The sequence below is a fragment of the Mobula hypostoma genome, chromosome 13 (genome assembly GCF_963921235.1).
Source record: "Mobula hypostoma chromosome 13, sMobHyp1.1, whole genome shotgun sequence".
Classification (NCBI taxonomy): domain Eukaryota; kingdom Metazoa; phylum Chordata; class Chondrichthyes; order Myliobatiformes; family Myliobatidae; genus Mobula; species Mobula hypostoma.
In genome coordinates, this window is record NC_086109.1 from 75,991,286 (window position 1) to 76,010,216 (window position 18,931).

The window sequence follows — 18,931 nt, forward strand, 5'->3', positions numbered from 1 at the left end:
TGTCCTCCTTTTCTGAGGCTGTGCTCTCCGTTCCTAGTGTCCCCCATAATAGGAAACATCTTTCCCATATCCACTCCATCTAGAGCTTTTAATGTTTGATAGGTTTCAACGAGATCCCCTTCTCATTCTTCTGAAAACTAGTGAGTACAGGTCCACTGAACCCTCCTCAAATGTTAACTCTGTCATTCCTGGGCTCGTTCTCACGAACCTCCACTGGACACTCTCTTGTACATTCTTTCATTGATATGGGGCCCAAAGCTGCTCACAGCACTCCAAGTCTGGCCTGACCAATGCCTTATGAAGTCTCAGCATTACATTCTTTTATTTTCTATTAATTTATTGAACTTGGATGGGTGGGTGTGTCATTGGATGGAAGTTACGATCGGCGAGTTGTGGTGAGGAAAGTGTTAAGGCTGATTTATACTTCTGCGTCAAATCGATGCTGTAGGTATGGTGTAGTCGCGAACCCTACGCGGAGCCTACTTGGATCCCTATGCCATAGCCTGACGCGCACCTCTCCCAAAATGTAACTATGCGTCGCGGCAACGCAGACCGCAGCAGCTGTGATTGGTCATCTTGGTTGCATCGCATTTCCTCCTACGCTGCAATAGCTTCCCATTGGGCAACTGAAGTGCAGGGAAGGAACTCTGGCTGCAATGCTTTCCATAAAGCTTTACAGACCTCCGAAATTATGGAGGACACATTTCGCTTTTACGAAAAAAGACGCTCTCTTTAAACTTGTTTACCCCAAGAAAGACTACCATGACCATGAAGCCCTGCACGGGCAGGTGTGTGTGCATGTACAACGTGCCCGAATTGCAGAGCGACGCAGACACACAAATGCACAAGTATAAATGCTCACAACGCGCGTAGGCCACTTGCGTAGGTTACGGCGTCCATTTGACGCAGAAGTATAAATTAGCCTTAAATCAGGGCCCACTGACAGTGAGTTTGGGCAGCTGTTGATTAGGGCACCTGGCAGAGTGCTTGAAGGTTGGCTTTTCATTGCAGGGTTGAGGAATTCATTGGGACTTGTGGTCAGTGTGTTGGGAAGGGTAAGGAGTGGAATTTGATGACAGGAGATTGAGTGAGTGGGGGTGAGGAGGTAAGGGAACCTAACTACAAGTTCCCAGCACTGAGTTTGGACCTACTGAAGGAAGAAGGCAATGGAAACCTGGTTGAGGATCCTGTTAATCACCTTCCCCTGAAAAGTGTGACATAATTGTGCACAGTTAAATTTCAGGATTGTTGTGATTTGCCTGGCAAATTCTTATAATTGCAAATCCACTGTGGTGGTGGGAGAATAGCTTTTTGTTCCTGTTCTACTGAAAGATTCCTGAGGGCAGACATGGCGTTCTCTTGCACTGTCATTGAATTGTTTTTTTGTTTCAAGATACAAATGCCTCAGATGACTTTTGAATTGGTATGTTGGGATCATTAATTCTGGAAAGATCCACAACAGATAAGAAAGCACGAAACCAACAGGCAGTCTGTGATTTGTGGAGAGTCTCTTGTAGTTTGTTGCTTTGGATTAATAGTTTCTTAATTCTCTGGGGAAATTTAACTTCCTCATTACAAGGCGGCCTTCACCACCCTGTGATATTTGCCTTTTGCTTATCAGATTCAGGATCAGGGTCTGGTTTAATACTACTGACATATGTCATATATAAAATATGTGTGTGTGTGTGTGTATTTAAATAAATAGTGCAAAAACAGAAAAAAAAAGGTAGGTAGTGTTCATGGGTTAAATGTCCATTCAGAAATCTGATGGCAGAAGAGATGAAGCTGTTCCTGTATTACATAGAAACACAGAAAAAACAACACAATACAGGCCCTTCGGCCCACAATGCTGTGCCGACTGTGTACTTTAGAAATTACCTAGGGTTACCCGTAGCCCTCTATTTTTCTAAGCATATCTAAAATTATTTCATGAACTTGGATTAGGAATCTCTATAGCAACATACATATTTCCAAATAGGTCCCTAAAAAGAATGACCTAAGGCAAAAAATCATTCTGCTGAGGAAGTCTGATGACCCAAAATATGACAGGCCCATCCCTCAGTTGCTTATAAAGAAAAACAGAGAATCTGTGTTGTTCAGTATGTTGCCTTCAGACCCCTGTACCTCCTCCCTGATGGTAGCAATGAGAACAAGACATGACCTGGGTAATGGGGGTCCTTAATGATGGGTGTTGCCTTTTTGAGACATCGCTCGCTGGATGCTAGGGAGGTTAGTGCCCACGATGGAGCTGATTGGGTTCACACTTATGCAGCTTATTTTGATCCTGTGAAGTGCCCCCTCCTCGACTGTACCAAATGATGATGCAGCCATTTAGAATACTCTCCAGAGTACGGTAAATTAGTGAGTATTTTTGGTGACATAGCGTATCTCCTCAAATTCATAATGAAATATAATCCCTGTTGTAAGTGCACCAATGTGTTGGGCCCAGGATAGATCCCCAGAGATGTTGACACCTGGGAACTTGAAATGGCTCCCCCTTTCCACTACTGAACCCTTGATGAGAACTGGTGTGTGTGCCTTTGTCTTAACCTTTCTGAAGTGGGGAAATAAACCCCTGCTCAGTATCTGAATTAATGTGGCTCCAAGTTCCTTGCCTTGAAACGTATTACTTATAACTGCTTGTGATTAATTGCTTGAAATGTTTTGAGGAGGCAGATGGCGTTTTTAGTGGCTATTGAATGTACAGTGGTTTATAATCTCTGTTTCAGGGATGAGCGGAACCAGTCTATCATTGTAAGTGGAGAGTCCGGTGCTGGGAAGACTGTCTCGGCTAAGTATGCCATGCGATACTTTGCAACAGTCAGTGGCTCTGCCAGTGAGGCTAACGTGGAAGAGAAGGTCCTGGCTTCCAACCCCATCATGGAGGTAAGGTTTACGCTTGGAAAGAAGTTTACTTAAAAAGACATCTTGTGTACCTGTGGGAATTCAAGGGTCAATAGACAATAGGTGCAGGAGTAGGCCATTCGGCCCTTCGAGCCAGCACCGCCATTCGCTGTGATCATGGCTGATCATCCACAATCAGTACCCCGTTCCTGCCTTCTCCCCATATCCCTTGACTCCACTATCTTTAAGAGCTCTATCTAATTCTTTCTTGAAAGCATCCAGAGAGTTGGCCTCCACTGCCTTCTGAGGCAGAGCATTCCACAGATCCACAACTCTCTAGGTGAAAAAGTTTTTCCTCAACTCTGTTCTAAACGGCTTACCCCTTATTCTTAAACTGTGGCCTCTGGTTCTGGACCCCCCGCCCCCCCCAACATCGGGAACATGTTTCCTGCCTCTAGCGTGTCCAATCCCTTAATAATCTTTATGTTTCAATCATATCCCCTCTCATCCTTCTAAATCCCAGTCGCTCCAATCTTTCAACATATGACAGTCATTGAGAAGTTGAAGTTGGTAATATCCTAGAAAACGCAAACCAAGTTGTAGGTGCAAGAGGTTCTGCAGATGCTGGAAATTCAAAGATTCAAAGCAGGCTTATTATCAAAGTATTTATTCGTCTCCCCACAGGCAGCCCCAAAACAAAGATACGTTCCGAATCAGTTCAAAGAAAACACCGAACACCCAATGCGCAAAAAAAAGAACAAATCACGCAAATGGCAAAAAAATGAACAACTAACGCCCAGAATATTTAACATCAAATCTTAGAGTCCTTGAAGCAGTCTAGGAATGTTTAGTTTAGTTCAGTTCAATTTGGCGCTGTGTCATTCGTTGAACGCAGGCCGCAAAGCCAGTCGGTGTCGCAGCGTCCTGATCAAAATTGCGCACAATAGCAATAAAAATGAGTAACCAGAAACAAATGAAACATGAACTGCAGGGCCGGCCCTTAAAAATGGGCCCAAACCACGAGCCACGCTGATCAAACTTTGCCCAAGACCCCAAGACCTCCTGCACTTTCCTCCGGTAGCAACAACTCGAGGGAGAGGGAGACTGGTCAAACGGAGGCAGATGGCGCAGAACACCTGCATGCAGTTTAGTAGTAGAAACATATTTAAAAAGAGAAGAAGTAGTAGTTTCTTGAACTATCTGTGGGACGTCACCGTTGGTTGCTGGCATCATCTCCTGAGCTATACACACAAAATGAAGCAGGACCTCAGCAAGAAAGGCAACAGAGGGGAATAAACAGCACTTTCCACCAGTATTTTATGTATGTCATTCTAGAAATTGCCTTTTATTCATAAACACAAGAAATCTGCAGATGCTGGCAAACTTGAGCAACACACGCAAAATGCTTGAAGAATCACCTGGGCGTTAAAGCGATGGGGCAGTGGCTGGAAGATGGGATTAACAGAGATGGCTGCCAGCTGCTCTGCGCAGACATGGTGGGATGAATTGTGCAAGTCGGGCAGCATCGATAGAGGGGAATAAACAGTCGGCATTTCGGGCTGCAACCCTTCATCCAGACTGGTAAGGGAGGGGGCAGAGGGCGGAAGAGGTACAGGCTGACAGCTGATAGGTGAGACCAGGTGGGGGGGGGGCTGATAGATGAGACCAGATGAGGGGGGGCTGATAGGTGAGACCAGGTGGGGGGGCTGATAGGTGAGAACAGGTGAGGGGGTGGCTGATAGGTGAGAACAGGTGAGGGGGTGGCTGATAGGTGAGACCAGGTGAGGGGGGGCTGATAGGTGAGACCAGGTGAGGGGGGGCTGATAGGTGAGACCAGGTGGGGGGGGCTGATAGGTGAGACCAGGCGAGGGGGGGCTGATAGGTGAGACCAGGTGGGGGGGGGCTAATAGGTGAGACCAGTTGGGGGGGAGGGGCTGCAAGCTATGCCTGATTTTTGAGTAAAACTTGACCTTGTTGTCTTTCTTTCTTATGTGACAAAGAGAGTTGAACAGGCTACTTTGTGTTAAATTCCTCAGAGGTGGAAGGTGTGGGGACCCAGTTAATAGGATTGAACATCTCCTGAACATGGGAACTTTCACATCGTTGTGAGAATTCAGTCTGAATTGCACCAGACCAAAACGGAGCTTTAAACTGAATCAAGCTCCTGGAAACATACTGACTGGAAAGGGTGAAGACATAATGCAGTTCATATAGAATGCCTTCAGAACAGGCATCAGAGAGTTGGACAGGCAGATTAGTGTGTACTGTCTCACTGTGGGTCCTGCTGGTCAGGCAGCTGGTGGGTGCTGTCTGTTGCCAGATGGCAGTCGGGTTTTCCTTCGTCAGTGGTTTCTCTTTGCAGGAGAGGAGAAGTAAGCAGCAATCTTACATCATTGACTTGAAAGGCAGGGAGACAGGTCATTCATCCCACCTTGGCTGTGCAAAGCGGTCGGCAGACTTCTGTGTTACCATTTTCCAGCCATTGCCCCAACGTTTTAATGCCTAGGAAATTTAAGTGCTTGTTTGGACCAGCTTCAGAAACTGTCAGAGACTCTTGCTTCAACCACGTCCACCGACGATGAATTCACTCTCTGGGTGAAAAGGTTCGATCCTGGAGAAGGATCTCGGCCCAAATTGTCGACTGCTTTTTAACTTCCATTGATGCTGCCTGACCTGCTGAGTTCCTCCAGCATTTTGCCTGTGTTGCTTTAGATTTCCGGCATCTACAGGATTTCTTGTCTTTATGTTTCTTTTAAATCTCTTAACCCTTTACCCTAAATACATGCCCACTAGTTTATTCATCCAGCAATGGGGAAAAGGTTTCCTGCAGACAATCCTATTTTGTACCCCTCATATTTTTACATACCTCTGTTACGTTAACATCCAGTGCTCCAGGGTGAAGAGATCCTGTCTGCCCAGCCTCTGCTTTATCCTAGACAACTTGCTGGTGAATCTCCTCTGTACCCTCTCCAGCACAATCACACCTTTCATATATTGTGACTAGAACTGCACCAAGTACTCCAGCTGGGATCTGATAACGTTCTAAGTTGGAGGACAACCTCCCTGTTCTTGTAGTCATGACCTCACTGAGATCAACATCCCGTATGTCCCCTTAATCACATTATCTACCTGTGCTGTCACTTTCAAGGATGTTTGAACTTGTCCATCAAGGGTCTCTGTTTTCCTCACTACTCCCAAGGGCTTTACCATTCATGGGGAAGTCCCTTCCTCAACAGTGCTCCCAAAATTCAGCACCTCTGTTCATCTGAATGAAAATCCACCGGCTATTTCACAGCCCATGTCAACAGTACATTGATATTACTGTGTAGCATAAAACCGCACTCCACCAGTCTTTGTCATTTCCAAGCTGATTATGTCGCCAACATCCATATCCAACTCATTTATATATGTTACAAACAGTAAAGGTACAGCACCAATATCTGTCTTTCTCAATCTCCTATTGCCAAGCCAATTTTAGATCCTATTAGCCAGCTTGCCCTATGTTCAACTTACTGAAGTCCATCTAAACCACATATATTGTATTGCCCTCATCAGTAAACTTTGTTACATCTTCAAAAATTCAGTCAGATTGATCAGACAGAGCCTGCCCTTATCAGAGCCATGCTGGCTGCTTCAGATTAATCCTTGCCCTTCCCACTGATGGTTAACCCTCTCCCTCAGAACCTTTTCTAGTTTCTTCCCTACTTATTGGCTCACTTACTTGCAGAGCAGCCGTCTTGCTCATCTGTTGAAGTAAGTGAAGCTGACCATAGTAAGATTGCTCCCAGTTTCAAAGTGTGGTCATGTGAATGCTTTGGTATGCTCTGTCAGGCTTGGAATGAGAAAGCTTTGATCTTCCAAAGAGGCAGATCACATTGGCATTCTGATAATGAGCAGACAACCTTCAAGGGTATTTGCTCGATCCTCTTCACTCCAGTGTGGTTTTCACTGTTTCTTCGATGGAGTAAGCGATTACAGCACTTGCAGTCGATGCTTACAGCTGCACAACAGCAAGTCCATTATTAACGAAAGCAACAATCTGCCGGAGGAACTCAGCGGGTCGAGCAAACCCTGTGAGGGGAAAGGAATTGTTAATGAAACCCGGAATCGTGAAGCATTGATGGTTCCTTTCCTCCCAGAGATGGTGTCTAAGTTGCTGCAGCAGATTTTTGCTTCCTATTCCAGTGCCTGCGGTCTCTTGCCTCCTCTGTAACAGATCAAAGCCTGAGAAGTTACCCTGGTGAAGCTGTTTCTCTAAGCTCTTCCTGAGTTGTTGACATAAAGAACTAGATTAATCTGAATATCTCCTTGATTACAACTGCTCAATTTAGTGATCCTCGGCATTAATGAAAGAGATCTAGCTTTTCAGATTATGGCGAGGAATTGATCTCCTCTCAGGTAACTAATACCTGCAATTTGTTTACGAGGCAAGCACTGTCAAGATTAATTATGAATCCTGATTGTGTATCAGATCATACTGAGTGACACTAAATTGGGAGAACTGAAGTGTTGAGTTTACTGCAAGAGTGTGGATTTAAATTTGTGCTGACTGGTGTGTACATTGGCTACATTTATGCATTTACTGGATGTTCATAATATCTTTGACCTATATAATTTATCACCTATTGATATTAAATTAAAACTATCATAGCATGACACAAGTTGTACTTCTCAAATGTGATTAGTAGACTGCCATTTTTAAACTTCAATATTGAAGCAAAATGGAGAGTTAGTTTCATAAGTTGATAGCGTGGAATTTTCTGAGAAACTTTAATGTAAGTCATTTTATAGGAATGAACTTCCTTCAAACCTAATCTTTCCGTTCGGGTGCGCCATAAACTGTGACTGGTGGAGACAGCTGTATGGTAGTTCTCTTTTGCAGTTTACTTCCTGTTGCTTTTGCTTATTTGCTGACCCATTCTTCTGATGAGGTCCCAGTGTGATGGGCAGTGATGTACCGCAATGCCAAAGGTATCAAGTGTTTGATTCACTGTCAAAGAGACATCTCTAAGGCTGGAAGGTATTGACAGTGGCATGCAAAAATTTGGACACCCCTGGTCAAAATTTCTGTTACTGTGAATAGCTAAACAAGTAAAAGATGAACTGATTTCCAAAAGGCATAAGGTTAAAGATGACACATTTCTTTAATATTTTAAGCAAGAAAGCTTTTTTATTTCCATCTTGTACAGTTTCAAAATAACAAAGAAGGGAAAAGGGGCGAAGCGGAAGTTTGGGCACTCTGCTTTGCTCATTGCGGCCAAAAGCTTCCATTTTAACTTCATCAGTCCACAGGACTTGTTTCCAAAATGCATCAGGCTTGTTTCGACGTTCCTTTGAACTTTTTGAATAGAACTTTATTTTAGCAATGTTTGGAGAAAAAAGGGTGCAGAATTTCATGAAAAGAACACCTCTCCAACTGTTAAGAATGGGGGTGGATCGATCATGCTTTGGGCTTGTGTTGCAGCCAGTGGCACGGGGAACATTTACTGGTAGAGGGAAGAATGAATTCAATTAAATACCAGCAAATTCTGGAAGCAAACATCACATCGTCTGTGAAAAAGCTGAAGATGAAAAGAGGATGGCTTCTACAATGGGATAATGAACCTAAACACACCTCAAGATCCATGACGGAGTACCTCAAGAGGTGCAAGCTGAAGGTTTTGCCATGGCCCTCACAGTCCCCCGACCTAAACATCATTGAGAATCTGTGGATAGACCTCAAAAGAGCAGTGCATGCAAGATGGCCCAAGAATCTCACAGAACTAGAAGCCTTTTGCAAGGAAGAATGGGCGAAAATCCCCCAGAGAAGAATTGAAAGACTCTTAGCTGGCTACAAAAAGTGCTTACAAGCTGTGATACTTGCCAAAAGGGGTGTTACTAAGTACTGACCATGCAGGGTGCCCAAACTTTTGCTTCAGGCACTTTTCCTTTTTTGTTATTTTGAAACTATAAAAGTTGGAAATAAAAAAGTTTTCTTGCTTAAAATATTAAAGAAATGTGTCATCTTTAACTTTATGCCTTTTGGAAATCAGTTCATCTTTTACTCGCTTAGCTATTCACAGCAACAGAAATATTGATCGGGGTGCCCAAACTTTTGCATGCAATGGTATATTCACTGGGGATTAAAAGGTAACTAAAAGTTAACAAACAAGAGAAAATCTGCAGATGCTGGAAATCGGAGCACCATACACAAAACGCTAGAGGAACTCAACAGGCTAGGCAGCATCTGTGGAAAAAAGTATAGTCGGTGTTTCGGGCTGAAACCCTTAGAAGCTGCCTGACCTGCTGAGTTCCTCCAGCATTTGATGTGTGTTAAAAGTTAACAAGCAGTCTTGGAAGGGTTTTACTCGCAATGTAAACATTTGCCATAAAAGTAGCCTTTCCAGTTTGAGGTGCCTTTGTGTATCCTGACGATCGATAATGAGACCATTCTGCCCCTTGAGTCTCATAGAAATTCCTTTAACTCAGAGGTTCCCAACCTGGGATCCCCATATCCCTTGTTTAATGGAAGGGGTCCATGGCATAAAAAAAAGACTGGGAACCCATGCAGTCCCATTTCCCTACCTCCCTATCATCTGTTCTTCCTTGTGTGCCCATCAGCTATACCCAATCCACATTTGTGTCCAGTTAGCCTGCCTGCATGTCTTTTAGGATGTCTTGCAACACTCTTTCTTGAAGGAAAGAAGTACTAACAGAAGCACCAGGGAGAACATCTGTCCCAGCGAAAGAAGGAAGCAGACTTGAGAGCCTGGTGGGATGGTGCGGATGGTGTTTCAAAGAACCGCCAACTTCACACATTTTCATCGTTCACTTTTCTCACCCGTGGATTTTTCCCCCCATCAAAATCTTGAATTATTTTCCTAAATATAATCTTTGTGTTGGAAAAGATTGAAGACTATTTGAAACAATGTTTTTGTTTCTATGGATAACTGCATGTTTATCGCATTGACTGATGGGGAGTGGATTCAGGAAGACTCCAAGGTCATTTCCCGGTTTCTTGGAATTGGTGTGACATTAAATACATCATAATTTTAGCCAATGCTTCTGAGGAAAGGAGAATACCAAGCAAGTTATCTTACTGAAATAATATGTGATTGTGGGGTGGGGGAGGGGAATGTTTCTCCTCTGTGAGGGATCTAGAAAAGGCTGCACAGTTTCAGAATCAGGTGTCACCCATTTGAGATGGAGATAAGGAGGAATTTTCTGAGGGTCATGAATCTTTGAAACTCTTTGTCCTAGAGAGGTGTGGAGGCAGACACATTGTTTATTTATTTATCGAGATACAACACAGGTTAGGCCCTTCTACTCATTCAAGCCATGCTGCCCAGCAATCTGTCAATTTAACCCTAGCCTAATCACGGGACAATTTACAATGACCAGTTGAGCTACCAACCAGTACATCTTTGGACTGTGGGAGGAAACCCACACGGTCACGTGGAGAGCAAACGAACTCCTTACGGGCGGTGGTGGGAACTGATCTCAGGCCACCTGTACTGTAAAGTGTTGTGCTAACTAACCACTGCACTACCATGCTGTTCCTTTCTGGTGGAATGGGAGAATGGCAGGAAGATGGAAGATCAGGTTAATCATAATCTCAGTCAGAGAGTTTGGATGGAGGCCCTTTGGGCGAATTGGTCCATGCAGACCAAGATTCCTGTTTAAGCTAGTCCCCTTTATCACCCTTCATCTAAACGTTTCCTATCCATCTACCTGTTCAGGCACCTTTTTAAATGTGGATAATATACCTGCCTCAACCTCTTCCTCTGGCAGCTTATTCCATATAAAGATCACCCTCTCGGTAAAAAAGTTGCCTCTCACATTCCTATTAAATCTCTACCCCTCACCTTAAACCTTTTCCTTCTAGTTCTTAATTCCCCAACCCTAGGGAAAAGACTTTGCACATTCATCCTAGCTGTGCCCTTCATCATATTTTACATCAATACAATATTACCTCTCATTCTACACTTCAGTAAAAGAAAAGTCCCAACTTGCTCAACCTTTCTCCTTAATTCAGTTCCTCCTAACCTGACAACATCCTCATAAATCTCTTCGCTCTTTCTGGCTTAATGGCATCTTAGATTTGAGGGGTTATAAGGCCTCCTCCCATTTCTTACATAGAAACATAGAAAATAGGTGCAGGAGTAGGCCATTCGGCCCTTCGAGCCTGCACCGCCATTTATTATGATCATGGCTGATCCTCCAACTCAGAACCCCGCCCCAGCCTTCCCTCCATACCCCCTGACCCCCGTAGACACAAGGGCCATATCTAACTCCCTCTTAAATATAGCCAAAACTGGCCTCAACTGTTTCCTGTGGCAGAGAATTCCACAGATTCACCACTCTCTGTGTGAAGAAGTTTTTCCTAATCTCGGTCCTAAAAGGCTTCCCCTCTATCCTCAAACTGTGGCCCCTCGTTCTGGACCATGTTATTCCTGAATAATTTATGGACTGGCTGTGTTCTGCGGACTCGTGCTGAGACTGTGGCGGGGAACAGCTGGTGCCCATGGAAAATCGTATCTCAATTCAAAGCATAAAACTGGTTTTGTTGTACAATGTTTTAGACAAGGGACTTTAAGATCTTCTAACATCAGCCGCTTGCGTCCTTTCCCTTTGCAATCAAAGATAAAGCAGTACAATTGTCACAGGAGAACATACAAAATTCTTCCCGCTGCTGCCCAGAAGAAGTTCGTACGTCCTCAGGACTGCGTTGGTTTTCTCCCACAGCCCAAAGATGTATTGGTTAGTAGGTTAATTGTCATTGTCGATTATCCCACGATTCGGCTGGGGTTAAACTGGGTGTTGCTGGGTGGTGTAACTCAAAGGGGCTGGTTCATGCTGTTTGCCACCAAGAAATAGAAATAAAATAAATTCAGGGGCAATATGTATTTGGAAGGCTGAATGAGGAAAATTGCGTTTAGCATCTTCACTGCCAATATACCTTGCAGCCAATTGAATGTTTCTTCCAAGTGCAGTTATTGTTCCCAATATGGCAATGAAGACAAGTACTTTTTGCACAGGGAGCTTCCATCAGTAGCAATGGATGATCATCAGATAATCTAGTGACAGGATAAAATGACATCAGTAACTTCCATGCTGTATTCAAAAGGAGTGTCATGGGCTCTTATACATCCAGCTGAGAGAGATGTGTCTCCAGATGTAATACTTCACTCTGAAGATAAACTTCCAATGGCTGGGGACACCTTTGGTATTTCGAATATTTGGAATGGTATTTAAATTTTTTTTGTGCCCAGGTTTCTGGAGCGGGATTTGAACCAATAACTCTGACTTGGAAACAAGACTACTATCAGTTGAGTCACAGCTGACAGACTGTGTGGGCGAAGAACAGAGTTTTTGGAGAGCGCTTAACACAGGCGGGTAAAAGGGGCGCCAGAGTAACAGTGGTTGGCGTGATGCCATTACAGCTCGGGGCGTTGAAGTTCAGAGTTCAAGTCTGGCACCCACTGTAAGAAAGATAGTACGTTCTTCTTGTGTGTGTGTGGGTTTCCTCCGCTGTCCTGCTTTCCTCCCACAGTCCAAAGATGTAGTTAAGAAGAAGAAAGCCCTTAACTCCGAGTGGAGTCATTGGGATGCCGTCATGATGGCATTTTTTTTTAGCAGGCTTTCTTATTTTTACGAGGCCAAGTTGCTAGCTCGACGCTCAACCCAGCACGGATGGAAAGCGTGCAAGGGAGCTGGCTGGATTCGAACTCGGGAGCCTTTGCTCTGAAGTCCGGCACTGATGCCACTACGCCACCAGCTGGCCAAGTGCTGGTTAATTGGTCACTATAAATTATCCTGTGGTTAGGCAAAGGTTAAATTGGTGAGTTGCCTGGCAGTGCAGCTCGTTGGGCTGAAAGGGCCTGTTCTGTGCTAGATCACTAATTAATAATAAAGTACTTGTCACAAATCAGCTTAGTTAGTCTAGAGTAGGTTCTGGTTCAGAGCCGCATTGATCTGAGTAACTAAATCATAATGTAGGCAGCATATAAAGTACTCTAGTTCATTTCAAATATCATACAAGGTATAATTTGACAAACTCCTTTGTAACACACATTTCTGTGCAATATTCAAACCCTTTTAGGATAAAAGCTGGTTTTTCTGTAAACTATATAGTGTCTTCAAAAGCAGGATATTTGCCAGATATTGCTATTTAGTCAGGGTGTTGGTGGGTGGTGAGAGGGCACAGTAAACCATTTGTCTTATTAGTGGGAATAGTAAAGAATGTTAGGACATTGAAGAAGATATTATTACAGTGCTTCAGGTGATATTATTACAGTGTTCAGGGTAACGGGAGAAATATGAAGCCATTTTATATTTAGGAGTTGCTGATGTTCCACATAAAAGGGTAAAGTACTCACTAGCTGCTGAAAGGACTGAAAAGCTTCTACAGCAAGATACAGACTGTAGCTGTATGGAAAAAATAAAACCTGCATTTGGTTTTGCAAACAACATTTGAACAAATTGGTGCAGAAAGCACCAAAAATGGGCTGTCCGGAGTCTCATGTTGAAATTAGCAACATTTTCCAACATTGGTATTTCTTTATGGAAAGCTGTTTTTTTTGTGCCCGGATTTCTAGAGTGGGATGAACTGAAGTGGGAAGAATGTGAAGGTGTTATGTCAGGGCTTTTGATTATGAAGAACTACGGTACCTAGTCCTTTGGGTATCATCCACCAAACACTGTCACTGGGCCGCTGTTACCCTGGGTCTGTCATGAGTTTGCTCTAAGGAATTGACTGTTCAGGAGGGTGACAGTGTAAGGTTTTCCATGTTTGGGATATGGAACAAAACGAACATTTTAGATTGGAGACCCCTCAGCAGAAGGAGACAAAACAAGCTCGTTAAGCTACAGGGAAGGTGGGGAATGTATCTGACCGTGGGGGTGAACTTCTGAATAAATGGGATCATTTAGAGAGTGGGAACACAGACAACCCCACATGGACAAAGACAGTAGAAGTTGCAAAATGCAGAGCAGGAAGACCTGCTTGGCAGGATGAAAGGATGAAGGGTGAATTAAAGCAGCAGTAATAACAGGAGAGACATTTGGTTCCATCGGAGTGCATGATCTTCAGATGTACAGGGCTGTGACTATTTTGTAGAGTGTGATTTGACATCCATATTTCATATTTCTGTCTGTATACAAATGACTAAAATGGTCTTCAATTAAACTTGTAGCAGGAAGATTGGAAAGTAACAAATTTCAATTCTTACAACTGAATTGAGAACTCAGACTTGTCCATATTACTGATGAGAGTCTAAACATGAGATACATAAAATAATTCAAATTTGAATCAAGTTACTTGGGTCTAAATAAAATCACCACACCTCAAGCCAGTCTGTGGCCACTAATTTGTCATCTTAAATTACTGTCACTTTAATGTTCTGGAAACTGCTCGATCTAAGTTTCTGCCCTGGTATTTGGGTGTTGCTGGTAGGGTGGAAATTTAATGCCCATTGTAGGTTCCCCGATTCTCTTTGTTACAGGTGTGTAATAAGTTGGAAATTCCTGCTTCCCCTGCTTCCTTTCGTTAGAGGTGTGTAATATACAAATTTGTTTGTGTGGGTAAATATCATTGACTGATTTTAGTCTCTGTGCAGAACAATGCCAGAGGCACAAAAACAATTAAAGTGGCCTTAAATTGGAAACGTTCTGGTTTTCAGAGCTGCTTGCAGTTTGTTGCTGTTGTCCTTAATTGGTCACAGTGTTCAGCATTGCCTTTGGTACACGCTGCTCCTGTGGCTGGCTGGTAATCAGCACCGGTGATGTGCTTTATTTTTCCAATTGATTATTGCACATGTAAGCTAAGAATGAGAGGAATGTTCTGGGATTGGTTTACATCGCAAGCTTGAATGTTTTTTCTTCTTCTTTTGCCTTTGTAGTTAGAGGGCAGTCAGTCCGCGCGCGATCTGGTCCAGTTCACATCCAGGCTCTGGTTTCAGATTTCAGTTTGGTACAGGGTTCTGCCCTCCAGCTGACATGACGTACCTCCCTTCATACCCCTCCTCGCTCGCCCATCCCTCCCTCTCTCCCCAGACGCTTTCCCATTCAACCGTAGGAGGTATGACATCTGTCCCTGTGCCTTCTCCATTCCGGGACCTAAACAGTCCTTGCAGGTGAGGCTGAATCATCAGCACCCTTCCTCCAGCCTTGTTTGTTGCATTCAGTGCTCATGATGTGCCCCCCACCCCCCCCATTGCTGAGACCAAGCATAGACTAGGTGACTGCCTTGTTGAGCATGGCCAAGCAGAGCTCTTGGTTGCGTGCCACTTGAATTTACTTCTGCATCCTTGCACTGACCCATCTGTCCTTAGCCTCCTAAACTCCAGGGAGAGGCTGAAAGCAAACTGGAGGAATATTCCACCTGGGGACACTGCAACCCAATGGCGTGAACATTGAATTCTCCTTTTTCAGGTCATCCTGAGCCAGTCAATTTCAGGTCCCTCTCTTCCTTTTCTCTCTCCTCCTGATCTACTCAGTTTTTTTGCTGACGGGAGGATGTTTTCGATATTCCGACATTTACGTGATTGTTGGACGGTACTTTATATTGGTTTCCTTCAGTTTTCGGTGTTTTCTCTCTTGTTGCAGATTGGCAAGTGGGCGATATGATACTATGTGTGAGAGAGAGGAGTTGGGGATTTGGGTGTGAGTGATCTGTTAGATTTTTGTGAGTGGGGGGGTGTTGGGTGTTTGATGTTATCATTGCTGTGTTTTTGCGAAGGAGGAGGTTGGGGGTTTGGTCTGATGTTTTTGGTGCTTTTCTGTGTGAGTGATCTGTTAGATCTTTGTGATTGAGGGGGGTGTTGGGGGTTTGATGTAATCATTGCTGTTTTTTTTGCGAGGGAGGAGGTTGGGGGGTTGGGGTTTTTGATGTTTTTCCTGCTGTTTTCCATGTGAGTGATCTGTTAGTTTTTTGTGTGAGGGAGGGTTTGGGGATTTACAAGTTCTGTTTCTTTTTCTTTTTCTGTGGGAGGGGAGTTGAAGTCTTTTCTTTCAACAAATCCATGGTTTTTCGCTATTTTATGGCTATCTGGAGAAGGCGAGTATCAGAGTTGTATTGTAATAAAACCTTTGTATACAAACTTCTCCTGATCTGCTCCGTTTCTCTAATACCAAACCCTCACCACAGCCCCCCACGACCTGTACACTCTTCCCCCAGGGTGCCCTCCCTCACTGTTCCCATCTGTCCTCCCTACCTCCCTTAGTTGGTTCCATGGTATACATCCCTTTCCTAGCAGATTCTATCATCTGCAGCCCTTCGTTGCCTCCACCTATCACCTCCCAACCTCTATTGCTATTTCTACTCTTCCCTCTTTCACCTGCCTATCAAAGTTCAAAGTAAATTTATTATTGAATTACACATATGACACCATATACAACCCTGAGATTCCTTTTCTGGCGAGCAATCGCAGTAAGTACAAGAAACACAATAGAATCAATGAAAGACTGCACTCAACAGTGTGGACAACAACAGATATGTAGGGGAAAAAGAGGAACAAAACTGTGCAATTACAAAAAGAAAGAGAAAAAAAAACAAATAATGATCATAATAAATAAATAAACAATGAATATCAAGAGCGTGAGATAAAGAGTCCTTGAAAATCAGTCCAGTTCAGTGATAGGGTGAGTGAAGTTATTTCCTCTGATTCAAGATCCTGATGGTTGACGGGTAATAACTGTTCTTGAACCTGGTGGTATGGGTCCTGAAGCTCCTAGACCTCCTACCTGATGGCAGCAGCGAGAAGAGAGCATGCCCTGGATGGTGGGGGTCCATGATAATGGATGGTGGGGGCCCATGGTGATGGATGTGGCTTTTCTGCAACAATGCTGTAGATGTGCCTAAAGGTGGAGAGGGCCTTATCCGTGATAGACTGGGCTGTGTCCACTACTTTTTGTAGGCTTTTTATACAAGGGCATTGTTGTTTCTATACCAGGCCATGATACAACCTGTCAATGTACTCTCCACCACAAATACATAGAAGTTTGTCAAAGTTTTAGATGACATATCGAATGTTCTCAAACTCCTAAGAAAGTGGAGGCACTGCTGTACTTTCTTCATAATGGTGCTTGCTTGCTGGACCCAGAACAGATCTGCTGAAATGATAACCTCACCTGCATCCACTTACCACTTCTGGCCTTTATCACTTGAGAAGCATGTAATTGACTAAAGCGATTACACTGCAGTCTGTATTGTATTTCAGCCAAGTTCAATGTTATTTTGTTAACTTTGTGATCTTTAATTCCAATTGCTAATGTAAATTTGAATTGCACATTACATATGTATTTAATGTGCCTAATTGTAAAATCGTGCTGATTAACTTTATATTGAGGCAATATTGTTGCAAATGGTCATATTTTATTTTAGAATTTGAAAATCCTATAATGATTATACTCCCAAGTGTGATTATTGTCGAAGAGAAATTTCCTCCATGTAGACAGTAACTTAGAAGCCCGAATAACCCACTAACTGCTGTACATCTGATGTTGGAGGAAGAATCATTTTATAGAGCAAAATGGAACTACTTGCATCTCTTTGCTTTTCAGTCCATTGGCAATGCAAAAACTACCAGAAATGATAACAGCAGTCGATTTGGAAAATACATTGAAATTGGGTTTGACAAGAAGTATCGCATCACAGGGGCTAACATGAGAACCTACTTGTTAGAAAAGTCAAGAGTTGTTTTTCAGGTGAGTGCGACCAGCTTCAAATTTCCTTGACACTGTGTAAGTGCACAAGGCATATGACACCTACACTGACAGCTGCTATTTTTTGCAAGAGGATGAAGCTTTGCATGGGAGGCTTTCATGGAGACTTGGTGCCAGAACGCAGACTGATTTAGGAATGGGAATGTGGTGTGGAATACTTTCTAGTTGATCCATTAGCCTCAACTGAGATGAGATCTCCTTCTTCACTTTTCTTGTGTTGTCTGATGTATCATCTGAAATTTTACGAATAGCAGAAACACACATCAGTTACAGCATCTACTGGGCAGAGGGGGATTGATTGTGTCCAGGCATGCAGGTGAGTGGCGCTGTAAATTTGGCTGTTCATGCAATCATACACCATACCAGTGTAAGAATTACTTCCCGGCTACACTATGGTAACGGCTCTGGACAGTGGTTGCTTCCATGAGCTTGGAATATGGGAGGTGTTGGGGGGAGAAGGTGCAACAAACTGACTTGGAGCAGAGGTCTCCACTTCTCTAGCAACCCACTGGACAAGGATTGCAACATTCTCACTTCTCCACATTGTCCTTCCCCCCCCAAACTTTAAAAAATCTTTGACATGTTGGGCCCACGGCTGCCTCAGGCTCCCCTATAGAGGCTCAGTTTTGCCCCTAAAGGCTACTCTCCTGCTCAATCCGCCATGTTACTTCAAGCTTCATTTGCATGCTCCACTCTGTCAGGAGTGGCATCAGATGCTGATGGTGTGCCCAACAGCCTCTATGTGTAGCCATGCCCTGTGCAGAGAAACAGAGTTCTACTTTGCAAGCTTGAAAATGCCTTCTATGCATTGCCATTTTTCTGCTTCTTCCGTACCGTGGTGAAGAACCTTTTTAAAAAAAAAACATACTCTGCATTTGATTGAACAGCAGAAGATGGACATCTGGCCCTCTGGCTCTACACCTCTGTTCATCAACATTTTGTCTGATCAACCTCACCTTTGTTTCCTATCACTATTCCCAATTTCCCTGATTCCCTGTTATGCTGAAATCCATTGATGGCATGGAATGGTAGACCATTCCAAAGATTCGCCACCCTCTGAATGAAGAAATTGCATGGCTTCTCAGCTTTACTGGCCTATCTCTTCTCAGACTATCACCCCCATTTTGAAGCTTCTCAGCCAGGGGAAATATCCATCCTGCTGTGCCTTGTCTGAACTCAGTAAATTTCAGTGCGACCAACTCTTGCTCTTCTGAACCCCAGAGAATACAGGCTTGAGTTGAGTGTTTTGAGGTGGTGATGGAGAAGGTTGAAGTTGTGGTGGGAGAGGGAGAGAGTCTTTTAAGCCCAACTTTGGTTAAGGCTGCAGAACCTCCTTGGATAATTGGAGCATCCAATTTGCCCAGAACATTATAACAAGGGATGG

General features: G+C 43.7%; 1 protein-coding gene across 4 annotated transcripts in view; it reads left to right on the forward strand.

Annotated features, from left to right (window-relative positions):
- The window catches only part of myo5aa (myosin VAa), a 223,058-nt gene that overhangs the window by 94,641 nt on the left and 109,486 nt on the right, over positions 1–18,931 (forward strand). For all 4 annotated transcript variants that reach the window (XM_063065969.1, XM_063065970.1, XM_063065971.1 and 1 more), the window contains exons 5-6: positions 2,730–2,886; positions 17,386–17,529. In XM_063065969.1, coding sequence (XP_062922039.1) covers positions 2,730–2,886; positions 17,386–17,529 — 301 coding nt within the window. The remainder of the gene's footprint in view (positions 1–2,729; positions 2,887–17,385; positions 17,530–18,931) is intronic.